The sequence below is a fragment of the Canis lupus genome, chromosome 11, assembly GCF_003254725.2.
Source record: "Canis lupus dingo isolate Sandy chromosome 11, ASM325472v2, whole genome shotgun sequence".
NCBI classification, from domain to species: Eukaryota; Metazoa; Chordata; class Mammalia; order Carnivora; family Canidae; genus Canis; species Canis lupus.
The window spans coordinates 63,624,969-63,640,299 of NC_064253.1; the positions used below are offsets into that span (position 1 = coordinate 63,624,969).

At 36.3% G+C, this 15,331-nt stretch overlaps 1 protein-coding gene and 1 long non-coding RNA gene across 5 annotated transcripts in view; one reads left to right on the forward strand and one right to left on the reverse strand.

Moving 5' to 3' along the window:
• CTNNAL1 (catenin alpha like 1) overlaps nucleotides 1-15,331 on the reverse strand; it is a 61,050-nt gene that overhangs the window by 3,187 nt on the left and 42,532 nt on the right. For all 4 annotated transcript variants that reach the window (XM_049116362.1, XM_025432632.3, XM_025432631.3 and 1 more), the window contains 5 exons: nucleotides 14,083-14,233; nucleotides 8,603-8,640; nucleotides 6,167-6,217; nucleotides 5,920-6,074; nucleotides 1,881-1,929 (listed from right to left, as the gene is read on the reverse strand). In XM_049116362.1, coding sequence (XP_048972319.1) covers nucleotides 1,881-1,929; nucleotides 5,920-6,074; nucleotides 6,167-6,217; nucleotides 8,603-8,640; nucleotides 14,083-14,233 — 444 coding nt within the window. The remainder of the gene's footprint in view (nucleotides 1-1,880; nucleotides 1,930-5,919; nucleotides 6,075-6,166; nucleotides 6,218-8,602; nucleotides 8,641-14,082; nucleotides 14,234-15,331) is intronic.
• LOC112650019 (uncharacterized) overlaps nucleotides 2,355-15,331 on the forward strand; it is a 46,695-nt gene continuing 33,718 nt past the window's right edge. Inside the window, exon 1 of the long non-coding RNA XR_007414134.1 lies at nucleotides 2,355-2,694. This is a non-coding gene — a long non-coding RNA (uncharacterized LOC112650019). The remainder of the gene's footprint in view (nucleotides 2,695-15,331) is intronic.

Genomic DNA, 15,331 nt, shown 5'->3' on the forward strand with positions numbered 1-15,331 from the left:
TTTAAAAGGGAAACCAATGAGTTATACACCTAGATTCTAACCAAACAGAATGACTCACTTATCCCACATTACCACTTTCTGTTTACATTTCTTCTCTTCTGGCCTGCAAAGCCCTCAGAGGCAAGATCCATGTCTATCTCCTGGAATATCATGGTTTTACAACCACCTTAGAGCTGATGACTCCCCAGTCTCTTGAACAATCCTGACACCAGTCTTTTATTTACTACTTAAGCAAATCAAACTGCTAGCTTTCCACCCTCTAAATCTGGTGTTCTCCCTCTGTGTTCCCTGCTCAGTAAATGGCACCATCATTTACCCTAGTGGTCAAGCCAAAAACCTTTAAAACCTAAGTCTGATCCTGCCACTGCTCCTCCAAACCCTCAATGGGTTTTCCCTCATACCTGAGAAAAAAGTCAAAGTTCCTCCCATGGCTACAGAGATGTCATACCTTACCATTTTCCTTCTGGCTCATTCTATTTCATACACATTTGCCTCCTTACTGTTCTTATGACCCCTCCAGCCTAACCCAACATCCCAGGGCCTTTGCACCTGCTCTGTCTGCCTGAAGTATTCCAGTATTCCAGGTATCCAGCCCACTCTCTCATTCATTAATGTCTCTACTCCAGTATTACCCCCTTAGAAAGGTCCTTTCTTGTTACCCTTCTATCACCTTCTCTCTTGATCCTTCATGATTTTATCTATAAATGCCTATATATGGGCTTTGCATACTTTACTTTCTACTGCCTACTTCCTCCCACTGGAGGAGTACTGGCAGCACTGGCTTTGTTCTGTTCTCTTTTCTCCACAGAGCTCTTACCCCCAAGATCTGACACACAGTACAAGCTCAGTAAATAGCTGATGAGCGTTTCGTGTTCATCAGTAGACAATTCAGTAGACACTGGTTTAATGAATAAGCTCACACAGGAAGAAGGTGACTAATGAATCTTTTGCAGTGAAATACCCACTGTGATGTGGTATGACTTCAAATGGATATGAGCCAAACTGAACAGAATGAATCCAGAATTCATTCCAATTGTTTTAAGGGAAATTGCTCATTTATAGTCAACTTTATAAAAAAATACAAAAGAAATATTTCCTATAAATCTTCTGACACTGATGATAATCATCCTCCTAAGCTGAATCCCTTTCCTAAAGGGAATGCCAAAGGAAACTACTAAAGGTAATAAACTTATAGAAGTTTCACATTTCAAATACAAGAATGCCCTTGGTTCTAGAAAAGCAAACTAACGTGAGAGTTAGGGAAAGTAATCTTGTAACCCACTTGCCAATCTAAAGCCTCTAACCAAAGGAGAAGAATTCAAGATGGGCCTATATGGAGTTCCACTAGACACAATGGGGCACAGGGAGTGGGATAAGCATGTCTATCTCTCCTTGAATACCTTAAATCAGCAGGAATATAGAAGGAAAGAAGGAAGCTGTACCAAGTACCCTCTTAACTGTCTCAAGCCTATGACAGATGCTTTCTCATGTGTTGTCCTCATTTACTCAATGTCATTCATCCAATCCAATAATGAGGAGACCAAAAAGCCTTTCTAGCATTGAGGAAAGTATCCAGGATATGTGTCTATTAACAGGATATTTCCACCCACTTGGAAAACCTATAACTTACTGCACATATTGACTGTCAACAAAGGCCACTCTGCTTTATCCTTATAATATTTGAATTTTACCCAACAAGATAATAAAAAAAAGCTCCACAAAATGCTACTGCAAGCCCTCTGCTTTCCCACTTTTCTGTAGATATTATGTGTGTACAGGTAAGCATACAAACGTGATATGGTAAATCATTTAGAAAACCTGTTATTACCCACTTTTAGCCCAGAATTAAATTAGTAGCATAAAATGGAAACAAAACATACCTCTAGTTGATGAATTAAATCCTGGGAAGTTTTCAGTGGCCCCTCTCCTCTGAAATAAAATGAATTAGCAAGAAAGTCTAAGAAAAAGTTTTTGCCTCAAAATTGGTTTTATAACATAAAAGTTCTAGAACATTTTGTGTATTAGTAGATCCCAAATTTTGAAGAGTAATATTGAATAGACTAGTAATATTGTGACTTTGTTCTTAAACAACTTTCATATTTTAAAACTATTACTTCTTAGGGTGCTTCAAAAATTTTCAGTGCATATTATATATGTTAATTTTATAGTATAAAGAAATTTAAAACCAATGAGTAATATTTAAGTTTTATTTTTCCTTTTTAACCTTTCTCATTTTGCTTCACAAATTAAATACATGAGATCTGACAAGATGTCTTAACCAAAAGGCCTTTGTTACATAATGGAAAAAGGATCAGACCAAAACTCAAAAAATTCTCATTCTGAATTCTAAAACTTTGACAAGGCATGTCATTTAAGTTTCAGTGCTGAGTATACAAAATAGCCATGATAATATTTGTGCTACCACTCTCATCAGAAGATTAGGGAACATCAGATTGAAAACTACCAAGAAAAACCAAGACTTCTACAAACGAAAAGCCAACCACAGCAGAAAGAACAAGAGAAGACACTGAGAAGAGCAGTAACCTAGGCATGAATCAGAAGAAATCTAGTAACAACCAGTTCTGCCCTTAACATCTGTAACATGTGAACAAATTATTCCTGTTCTCTGATAAAATGCTGTGATGATAAATGAAATTATGAAACAGAAATCACTTAAAGACCTATAAGGCTCTGGTAAGTTTGACATTTTTTTAAGCTATAAGGCACAAAAAAAAAATCCTAAATATATAAATGATCAAGAAATAGGAATGCCTGACTAGCTCAGTTGGTAGAGCAACTCTTGATCTTGGGATTGTAAGTTTGAGCCCCTTATTGTGGTCTAGAGAGTACTTTTTTTTTTTTAAGATTTTATTTATTTATTCATGACAGACACAGAGAGAGAGAGAGAGAGAGAGAGAGAGAGAGAGAGAGTAGCAGAGACACAGGCAGAGGGAGAAGCAGGCTCCATGCAGGAAGCTTGATGTGGGGGACTCGATCCCGAATCTCCAGAATCACACCCCGGGCGGAAGGCGGTGCTAAACCGCTGAGCCATCAGGGCTGCCCATCTAGAGAGTACTTAAAAATAAAATCTTTAAAATGATCAAGAAATATGAATTATCATGTATAAATTACTAAGAAATTATATAAATTGTTAAGACAGCCTTAACAGCCTGAGGAAAAGCTATAAAATTGCACAGGAAAACTAGAAAATTGGACACTGTGAAGGCTAACAGATGGGTCTCAGAAACAAGGGGTGCCTGGGTGGCTCAGTCAGTTAAGCCTCCAACTCTTGGTTTTTGGCTCAGGTCATGATCTCATGAGTCGTGGGATTAAATTAAGCCCCATGTCAGGCTCTGCACTGAGCAGGGTATCTGCCTGAGATCCTCTCCCTCTGCCCCTTCCCCGACCCATGCACATTCTCTCTCTCAAATAAACCCTTAAAAAATATTTTAAAAAAAGAAACGAGCAACTAGATGAGACTGGTAAACCACGGATATAAAGGAAAACAGGAATAAATGCTGGAGAAAAACAGTGTGGGTAGAAAACAAAGGCCCCTTGAGATTTTACTACAGACATACCAGCAAGATGCGTCAAAATGGCACCAGGTGTTCCCTACGGCAGAAAATCTATTCTTTCCCTGAACTTAGCATTCCTGTGTAAGAACTCCAACTAGTAACAAATCCCATTCCACAGAGCTTTAGTTATTTCCACCCCCTCATAATGCAGCCTCTCCTGCTTCCTAGTCTCATTCCCTTACCAGAATCCACTATCCTGACCCTGAAACAAAAAATGCTGACCATATCATCCTGGAATATTCTGAAATAAGAAACAACAAATAAAAGAGGAAGTTAAAAAATTTAAAAATTCTGATGAGTACTCTGTTAAGGAAGATTTTATATATCAAACTACATTTACTTAGTGATAATGATATTCCTCCAGTTTTCATCAGTCCAAATAAAATTTGTTTAAAGATCTGCTGATTTTTACCATCATAAGATAACTAGCATGACTACAGCCAAATGTCAAGATCTTTCAGCTAATCTATGCACATTTGGTGTGGGCCAACAAAGGAGTTCCATTTTACTTTCTTCTGCAAATTTGACTTACCAGATTTTAAAGACAGGAACTAAGAAAAAAAAAAAGGTCAAAATTGTGTTAGGAAGACTCAATCCCAGGAGAAGCTTGTGAAAAACAATTAAGAACAGAGGAAGGAAACCACTGGAAAGGAAAGGTCACCCAAGCTGGAAAGTTTGGCAAAAGTATTAACAAATGACTGCTATACAGAGGCCAAATCACTCAGCCCCGATCACTTCTCCTGCACCATCCAGAAGAATTCTGCCTTGAAAAGGCAGAGGACTTCATCAAGAGGAAATGAATGTTTTTTCCTCACTTCTGATCTTTCTTCTGTACGAAGGAATCTTCACTAGCATCACATCCCTCACTTCTCTTGGCTCTCCCACTTATTTCATCCCATAGAAGAGTGTGGATGTTTATTTAGCTTTTCCATCTTTTTGGGGACTTTGTGAAAATGGATATGGTAGGCCTTTCCTTCCTCCTTTTCCTCTTAGAAGTAAAGCTGCTTTTGGGAGACACCTGCTCTTCTAGGTATTTTAAGAGACATATTCTGTCCTTATAGAGTAAGATTTCTTAATCTAAAGATCATTTTTAAAAACGTACTTACTAGTGGATATAAACTACATTATCCAATAATGGCTTTTTCAATATAAAGGTTACAGCCCCTATCTGCCTATTCTTTTGCTTTTTTTCATTTTGTTCAGAACTCGGGTAGGAAAAGCGTGCTATTTATTGAACCCCAATGCCCCCCACAGTTGTGGAGATCCTAACTACTTTAGTTGAGCTTAAGACTCCAGATGAAAGGTGCCTGGGTGGCTTAGTCGGTTGGGTGACTGACTCTTGGTTTCGGCTCAGGTCATGAGATCGAGCACCACGTCAGCCTCTGCTCTCAGAGGACAGTCTGCTGGAGATTCTCTGCCTCTCACTCCCTTCGCCCCTTCCCCTGCTCACAAGTGCATGCTTTCTCTCTCTAAAGGTAAAGAAATATCTTTTTTAAAAAATGGAATAAAAAAGATTTCAGATGAAATAGATTATATCCCAGAATACTGAAGCTACCTGTAGGTGTGAACCACTGCTGATAATATTTTCAAAATCAAAACAAGTAGAAGAGCCATAGCATTAGAGATATCAAGTATTTTCCAGGTTTCCAAAATTTAAAAAATTAATTTCAGAAAATTAGTGAAAAGTTTAAAATCATTCCCTGAGAAAATTCTAGAACAGATTATTGAGCAGAGAACTGATAAATGTTTAGCAACATGGAATTACTATACCATATGTATAGATTATTTTAACAGAAGATTGTGGAATGTGATCAACATGTACTTCTATGAGGCATTTGATCAAGAGTCTTGTAATGTGAACAAGACAGAGAATGTAGGTTGTGTAACAGCAAAGTTAGGAAAATTCTCTGCTATATAATGAATACTGATTCTTGGGGATTTGGCACTCTACTGAGTTGGTAGTCCTTATGGTCCTATTCTTTGATCTCTATTATCTAATCAGTTATCAATCACTTGTATAAAGAGTTAAAAGGCATGTCTTCTAAGCTTCCTGATGCTGGCTAGGAGAGACAAGGATATACAGAATGACAAAAATCCAATGCCAAAATTATTTCAAAAATTTGAAAAGATCAGGACACAAACCTAGAGGAGTTATCCTCTAAATCTAAATCCTAATTAAATAAAGGTCTTCTTGTTGCATTCACTTAATTATCATAAGAACTTACATTCTTTTTTACCATATATTTGAAATAATCTTTAACCTATCAATGATTTAATACAAGTTTTTCCTTACAGCAAATATTATTAAATTGATTTTTTAAAAATCAAATATAACTATATTTACCTAGTAAATAAATACAGAGAATAGGCCATACTGGACATGTTCCGCCCATTTCGAACAATCTCATTTTCCTGATCCTCCCATTTCTTGATCTCACAGTTGGCATCAGAGGTAAGCAAACCCAGCTTAAGTCCAAGCTTTGCTATCTTGGCTTGCTCCTATAAAATATATATTTTAATCATGACAATATTATCATTATTGATGTAAAAGGAAGATTAGATGTAAAACTGTTAAAAGAAAAAGATCTTACCTCAGAGTCAAGCTTGTCTGGCTTTAACGATTTCAGGTTTGCATTATTCTTCTATGACAATAAAAAGATTAAGACATTTTAAAAAGCCAAAGAATTAATTGTGAGGAAATACAATAGTAATAGAAAACAAATTACCTATAATTAAATTTTAATTTAAACATTTTTCAGAATATACTTAAACTATATTAAATTAAGTTAAAACAAACAACTAATTGCAAATACTCTTCTAGCATGTGAGTTCAGCTTTGAACAGGTAGGTAGTTAGAAACCGGGGACCAGGGAAAGCAGATCATGTCCCAGAAGGACTTAAAAGACTTCTGTAGTCTTCAAGGGTCCAGCTATACCTTCAATCATTCCTGGCCCATCTGTTGAGTTACTTTTATGACACGATGTCATAAAATTAACCACTATATGTAGTTTTCCATATATCCCTAATGTTATGACTCTGGAGTTCAGTTCCTTTAACCAATTTCCCTTTGAGGGCAAAATTTCAGCACCCTAGTGTCACTGACATCCCAGTTTCTAATCCTCTACTTTAGGCTGTATCGGAAATTATACTTAGAACATAGAACTTCGTATTTGAATCAACATATTTAATGGGCCCCTATTTTTAAACAGCAAGTTTGTTTCTGTGTAAGCTATATGGAACTCAGAATATAGTTCCCCTAAGAAAGGCGAAAACTTTGTAGGTAGGTTACCAGGCTAGTCCACAGATGCCTATTTATATGAAGAATAGAGGGGTACCTGGGTGGCTCAGTTGGTTAAGCGTCTGCCTTTGGCTCAAGTCATGATCTCAGGGTACAGAGACTGACCCTATGTTGGGCTCCCTACTCAATGGGGAGGCTGCTTCTCCCCTTCCCTCTGCTCTTCCCCCTCCCCGCTTCACCCTCATGCTCTTTCTCTCTCTCTCAAAAAAAAAAAAAAAAATTAAGATTTTATTTATTCATGAGAGACACAGAAAGAGAGGCAGAGATACAGGCAAAGAGAAAAGCAGGCTCCCCACAGGGAACCTGATACAGGACTTGGTCCCAGGACCCCGGGATCACGACCTGAGACAAAGGCAGATGCTCAACCACTGAGCCACACAGATGTCCCTAAATAAGTAAAATCTTGAAAGAGAAAGAAAGAAAGAAAGAAAGAAAGAAAGAAAGAAAGAAAGAAAGAAAGAGAAAGAAAGAAAGAAGAAAGAAAGAAAGAAAGAAAGAAAGAAAGAAAGAAAGAAAGAAAGAAAGAAAGAAAGAAAGAAAGAAAGAAAGAAAGAAAGAAAAAGAAAGAAAGAAAGAAAGAAAGAAAGAAAGAAAGAAAGAAAGAAAGAAAGAAAGAAAGAAGAAAGAAAGAAAGAAAGAAAGAAAGAAAGAAAGAAAGAAAGAAAGAAAGAAAGAAAGAAAGAAAGAAAGAAAGAAAGAAAGAAGGAAAGAAAGAAACTACCAATAGCAACATTTCTTTGAAAAATATATGCAGAAGCTCTCAGGAGATGGCAGCCCAGGTTGGCCATTCCACTCACTCTGAGGTCTGGTGGGAGCTCCCCTAGTTTGGGCAGGAGTTCCAGAATGGCTGGGCCTAGTGTACATTAAGGGCAGGAGAGGCTGGTAGCCTTTTTTTTTTTTTTTTTTTTTAACATTTACTTAAACTATAAACAGACTCACATACACACATTGAGTAGATGTACACAAAGTATAAATTATAACATAATAAAACAAAATACCCTAGCCTCCTTAGCTTAAGAAACAGGTCATCACCAATACCTTTGAGGTATATGTGTACCTTCTTGTTTTTTGTTTCCCTTGTTATTACCATGACTGATACATCTGACCAGCTATTCTATTACCAGTTTCACTGCAAAACAGAAGAGCCTCAACTATTCCTTTTTTTTTCTGTCTCATGGTTTATATTTGCTCATTTACTATAGCCCTTTTGAGATTTTCTAATGTTGCTTACTATAGAGGAAACAGGACAGAAAAATGAATGTGGGAAAACTAGAAAGCTGCACACATGTACAAATACAAGCTGCCCCTGCATTCACTGGAAAACAGAGAATGATCAGTGATCTCTGACTGGCCCCTCCTTGTATAAATAGTTGTACCACCTGTACCTTCCTCCTTAGTCTGCTAGACTATAAAACAACTGATAAAGCATATAAGAAATAGCCCGGTTTTATTTTATTTAGGATTTTACACCTGTTTTATTCTTTTAAATTTAGTTGTGTTTTTGTTATTTTTATTTTTACATTTACAAATTATTATTATTAAAGTGCTTAATGAAGACTGAAAGGGAACTGGCCTGAAAAGGTAGAGAAACCATCTTCATACATGTCACCAAGCTGGCCACCTAGTGGACACTATTTTGGAATACAGTCAGATGCATCAGTGTCAGTTTCAAATTTATAATTTGAATTCTGAATAAAACATTCCAAATGTACAAAGCTCTTCTACTTACCATTGGCTTCGGAAGTGACAGGTAGCCATACTTCTCTCCTACAAATAACACATATAACTTTAAAAATTTTCTATTAGTGTTTTTCTTATTATTCACATTTAATTTTTTAAATATTATTAAAAAGGAATGTTAGTACCTTAGTTTCGATAATTTAGTCTACTGATTACCTGTGTTTCAGAAACAAAATCGTAATTTGGTGAACGTGAAGGTTGTCAACAGTTTATCTCTAAGGTACCTGGTTGGACAATCTCTACCTCCCCCAACATAATGGCAGAAAGGCAAAATATCTCAGTGATATTTACCTATATTCACGACAAACTTCATTCTTAGTGAAATCTTTTATAGCGGCCTGCCTCTAATAAAACCAGGTTCTTCTTTTATCAGTACCAGTTATCAGTGCTTGCTTCCTTTTCTGTGGGTATCAAACCAAATCATCCACAGCTAACTTCTTAAAGTATTCGTCCAAAGAAGAGAGCAACTCTAGTGTACAAGAGAGGAGGATGAAGCAAACCAAGTAACAGTCCGTGGGCTGTGAATTAACACAGGAAGCACAGTAACTAAGGAAAGGAAGGAGGCGTGGGACGCCCACTTCATCCCTGTGCTTTCATGTTTCAAACTTCTGGATCATGGATAGAGTCAGGTTACAGTGGATGGGAGATTGTTTTTAAAGCCTAGTTTGTTATATCTGGGAAAAGAATTCATAGTAAGATTGAACAGTAATTGCTTCTCGATTTCAAGGAATGGAAGGAAGTTGGTTCAACTGTAATACATTAGGTGGAACCATATGAAATTGCTGATATTTGACCACTTTAAAATACAAGAACATCAATTTCATACAGTTTCACCAAATAAAAGTAAATACAGTATAAGAGCACTAAGTCATACACTTATTTATAGAATGACTGTTACATAAGCAAGGTGTGCCTGTTCATAACATATTTAAATTTTCATCTAGACCTGTGCAGTTGGGGACACCCGGGTAGCTTCAGCTGTTGAGTGTCAGCCTTTGGCTCATGGCATGATCCCGGGGTCCAGGATCCCACATTGGGTTCCCCGTGGGAAACCTGCTTCCCCCTTTGCCTATATCTCTGCCTCTCTCTGTGTGTCTCTTATGAATAAATAAATAAAACCTTAAAAAAAAAAGAACTGTACCGTTGAATATGGAATCCAGTAGCCATGCGTGACTACTGAGCAACTGAAGCATGACCCGTCTGAATTGAGGTATGCTATAAGTATAAAATACATACTAGATTTTGAAGACTTAATGTAAAGGAGAAAAACAATGTAAAAGACTTCATTAATAATTTTTAAGTATCGATTCTAAGCTGAAACAATATTTTGGACATATTAGGTTAAGTAAAAAACATTAAAATGAATTTTGCTTGTTTGTTTTTAAATTTTTCTCCAGAAAACTTTAAAGTACATACGTGGCTCACCTTATATTTCTGTTGAACAGTGCTGATCTAGAAAATGAACCATTGGTACTTGGGAATAGTTTTATGGTTCAAATCATTTCCTTGTAATGTCAGAATTGTAAGGGAATTTTATTAATGATTTTCCATATTCAGAATTGTGAGAGAAAAATAAACCTAAAGAAGCCATCATTTCCATGCCTTGTCTCCTAGACCTGATATAAAAAGTGCCTGATTTAGCTGTGAAAAATTAACAGAAGACTTTAAGTCATTAGAACCTCCAAGTTCCCCATATATCTTAATACAAAGTCCAAATCCTTCCCATAATATCCCTAAAAAGTGGTCTTAATAAGCTGCAGAAACAATCATAATCATCACCTAAGCATAATTAGCTTAGGCATGAGCAATTTTGTATTATCCACTCTTGTGATCCTGCATAGTACCTATGACCCTGAAATGTTCATATTTACTCTCCAAGAGAAAAAAAAGGCTACTTATCTTAGTATCTCTTATTTCTCAGAGAAACAAAAGAGTTAAAGAAACCAAAAAGCTGGGAGAAATAAATGCAATGAAAAAAGGAGCCTTTATATAATCTGGTTTGCTAGCATTACGATCACCAGTTAATCACCTGGCACTTCCAGTCCCTGAGACTGTCTTACAGATACTTTGTTTTGCTCCTTATTCCCACCTTTCAGGTGAACTCAGAATGATTTGCATACTTGATGATAATTGCAAAATTAATCATTCAAGATAGTTTTCCCCCCAAATGCTATGCAGGTAAGGTTGTCTCTCTTTCCTCCAATTCCAATATAAGCCAAGTTTAGTTGATAATCATACCAAAAAAACAAACAAGTTGATAAAGATATCAAAAATCATTAATCTGAATCATTTTATAATTAATTTCATAGTTGTTTTTTCCATACAAGCCTAATTATTGCTATTGATTCTAAGTAGAGCAAACATACTCAGTTATATTTAGCTATCATATCAAATTAAAGAAGTGGCATTAACAATTTCTATCTCTGGTGGAAATATGTTATAAACATTAGAAGTAACTGGAAAAACAGTAATATTTATGGGGAAAATAGAGTCGATATTTGAATTATAAAACTGTTTTCAAAGCACTATTTTCACAGAGGTATCATAAGTTTAGCACTCCCTAAATCCTTTAATAGTCCCTAAACCAACACAACTGTATCATCTTTACTTCTCACCTTATATGTCCAGAAAAACTAAGTTCAGAGTTAAGCTCAAGAGCCCCTCTCATGAGATGGGAGTACCAAAATGATCTCTGATGAAAACCTAAATGAGAAATGCTGCTCTCGTTCTCAATATCCAGAACTCGTCTGCATTTCTACAAACTAATGCTAATTTCCCAAGGTCAGAAAAGCCTATTTCACTAAAGATGTGTTATATAATTCCCTATTAGAAGTTCCCACATTAGTTTCTTTGATTCTGGAAGGAGCTCTAATAGCATGATCAGAATGATCATGTCCCCAGACCTGCTAAAAATGAATCACTAACTACTGAAGGATAGGCGATCATGAGCTAACCACAGGAGTAAGATTGGGGTATTCTAATCCAAACCCAGTTGTAACCCTTAAACTCTCCCTTACCTCTACATTCAAGTGATCACCGATATGACTTACAGAATTCTTCTTAAATCAGCACTCTCATCTCCATTTCTACTATCAGCATCTCATCATCTCTTGTCTGGATGGGTCACTCCCTGTTTCAAACTCCAGGTCCCCCAAATAAGCTCATATTTATCGACAAGCATGTTCCCCCTCCTATGCTTCCCATTTCAGTGAACAGAACCTTAGCATCCAATCTGCCAAGTGGTAAGATAGGCTCAGGGCTATGGAACAGGACTTTTAGGTGCATCCTATACACAGAAGCCTAGTCATATTTAATTCTAAGATGGTTCAAAGAGAACAAGAGAAATTCAGGCTCTTTAAAGGACAGGGAGTCTGCAAGCTGTGAAAGACAGCTTCTTTTAACATTTAGTTATCTAAAATAATCTCAAATTCTAAATGCTATGATTACATATTCATCACGAAAGGAAAGTGGAGTCTTTCTGATCTAGTCCTTTCTAATATGAAGACCACAGCTTCCCAGGAGGGTTGAGTAACTAGGCAGAAATGAATGAAGAGAGTAAGGTAGGAAGACAAGTATTGATTTTTGACTTCTTAAAACAAGGCCAGAAGGCCCTACTGTGAAATTTGGGTGTCTCAGGGTAAGAGGGATAATGACCTAGCTCTGAGTCCCTTTCTCATTCTTACCATGTTATTTGCTTTAATTGGTTGGTGAAAGGATCCTTGCAAACATATCTGATAATCTTTCTAGTAATGAGAGTCAAGATATTCAGGGCAGAACAAAGGTAGCTAGAATACAGCAAAGGCTTTTCAATAATAGCTGTAACATGAGTTATAACAGTAGCAGAGAGAAATCAGGATCTGAAGAATACAGTCAGCCCTTTGTATGGAAAGTAGTGGACAGGTGCAAGGTAACTGGCAAGCTTGTCATATTAACCACACAGAACAGGAAAAACAGCACTGTGATACTGGACTCAGCCCAGGCAATAATAGCAAACCCAGAGTTGGGCTTCTTTGTCAGAAAAGCTATTCTTATGAGCTTAATGATAAATGTCAGGACAAAAAAAGGCAGTACAAGAAATCAACCAACTCTGTCTCAGTTACTCCACGGAAGGATCCTTCTGAACAGCAAGATGTTTTACCAGTTAAACGATGGATGTACCATTGATCAGGGCAGCAGTTTCCCACCTAAAGAGGAATTTCTTTCAGTCCTAAGGAAGTTAAGATAACCCTGATTTTTTGAGGTTAGGTTACCCAAACCTAAAGAAGAGACCATTCACATAATATCCAGCTTGAAAGCTTGAAAGGAAAAGAAACCACAGAGACCATATAGTCCAAATATAAGTTTAGGATTTTCCTGTTTCAGCTCTGGTCTATCTGTAGTGGGTACTAGTGCTAAGATGAGAAAGTCACTTTCTTCATTTCCTTAACAAGTCCTACAGCTAAATGACCATTCTTCTTCAAATGTAGATCAACAGCATCACTTTACCTTTTAATATATGAAACTTGCCTCACATAAAAATCCATGTGCTTATAAATATTTTATAAAAGCATCAAAATGATAAGCCATTTAGACTAGCTCTCACAGAAATCTTTAAATGTAAAAGCATGGTAAACATTTATTATACTTCACAAATTATACTATATTTACAAAGTCTATCATTTCCTGATTTTTAAAAGTAAATCAGCAATCATCCTAAATAGGTATTTTTAAAAATATGAAATGTTTAGATGTTCAAGTCAACAACAAATAATTATGTAATGTGATGTTATTATGACTTGAAGGACATCTTATTAAAAAAAAAAAAAGCATGCTTGACACTAAGAGAAGCCATTCAAAAGGGAAACAAATACTTGAAAACACATAAACATAAATAAGAGGACATATGATACAATGGAAAATAAACAAAACTCCCAATTGTCATTAAAATAATAAAAACAATGCCTTCCTATACATTGTGCAGTGCTATTCTACATGTTGTAGAAGTACCAATGAACTTACCCACCACAGGAAATATTCCAAGATTATGTAGTCATCAAAGAAAGAGATTCAATCCAAGTGGAAGGAAAGCAATTCAAAAATCAAATAACTACATTCATTTCATTATGAAGTTAGCAGAATTAACTCAGAGAATAATTGTATTACAGAAGAGCTTTTGTACTAAAACTGAGAAGCAATTTAGATAAAATATAAAATGACTGAATTTCAATAGGAAAACTAGAATATTAATATTAATTCAAAGAAATCTACTATACTATTGTACAAGAAATTATACTGCTTACATACTACAATAAAGAAGGACACACAACATTTCCACAATCTTTCACATATCTTCTGTGAAGATATGTTACTACAAAAATAACCTATTGGGTTATAACAAGATAATTCATTTTACAACTGAAGTTTGACATTAAAAAACTAATGGAGTTAATTAAAATAATAATATATTTAAATATGAGGACAGTTTCTCACCTCGTCTTCCTTCAAACACATCATTGATTTCTCTTAGCAGTGTTGACATGTCACCAATTTGGGATTCCCAAGCTTCACAAAATACATCTAGATTTTCCTTAGCAATTTTACTAGATGGATGCAATGTCAGTGTTTCAGCAGCAGAAATTATCTAATGAGATACAACATATACAGGTGTCCATTTCAAAATCTCAGCTATCAGAATCATATTGGAGACCAAACTTAAGTCTGTCCTATTCAACTCGACAAACAACAATGAACTGCTTCCCACACATAAGGCCCAAGTTGGCCAATGTGGAGATACATGGAACAAAACCCACTGTTTCTTCTCATCTGATCTACAACTAAATAGCATGCATTATTACATACAAACCTTTATCCAGGGAGCAATGGTCTTTAGTCCAGAAACACTGTTTCAACAAAGTTGTTTCCATGCATAATTCAAAGAGTTAGACTACAAAGAGTGTATTGTACACTGTAACACAAGAGATGGTGTAGTTGTTGTGGTAGCAGCAGTAGTCAGAGTATAGTGGTAGTGGTGGCAGTGATATTAGTAGTAATAGTGGTAGGTAGGTAGTTGTATCGGTAGTAGTAGTAGTAGTAACATATACACACATCTTGCAGTACGTGGCATATACATTTTTGAGATACTGTCTTAGGTGCTTGATATATATTAGTATTAACCTTCCAAAACACACCCTTCAGTAAAATAAAATACATTATTCCCATTATACAGCTAGAGAAACTGAGGCTCCGAGATACCAAGTAACCAATACATGGCTATTGATTCACCTACTCTGTGCCAAGCACTGTACCTATGTTCCAGAAGCCGGGGAAATAGCTAGCAGTGAAAGAGATAAATATGCCTGTTTCCATGGGGCTCACAGTATAATGGAGGGTGACAAATAAAAAACATACAAGTAAATGATAAGATATTTTAAATCATGATAAATTATATGTATAAAAAAAGGGTAAAGAGGATAGACAGTGTTAGATGGTCACTGAAAAGGTGGCATATAAAATCAAAGCAATGAAGTGAAGAAGGCAAGGAAGGGGGGCCACTAGGAAATCGAGGGTGCATCGTTTGGGATGAGATGGGAACATTTCTAGTGTGATCAAGGAACAGCCAGTAGGCCAGTGTGCCTGGATGGACCTGAAAAATAGGAGGGTTGCCAGGACCCATGTGATGAGGAACATACACAGGAAGACAGGAAGTCACTGGAGAGCTCTCAGGAGACAGATAAGATCC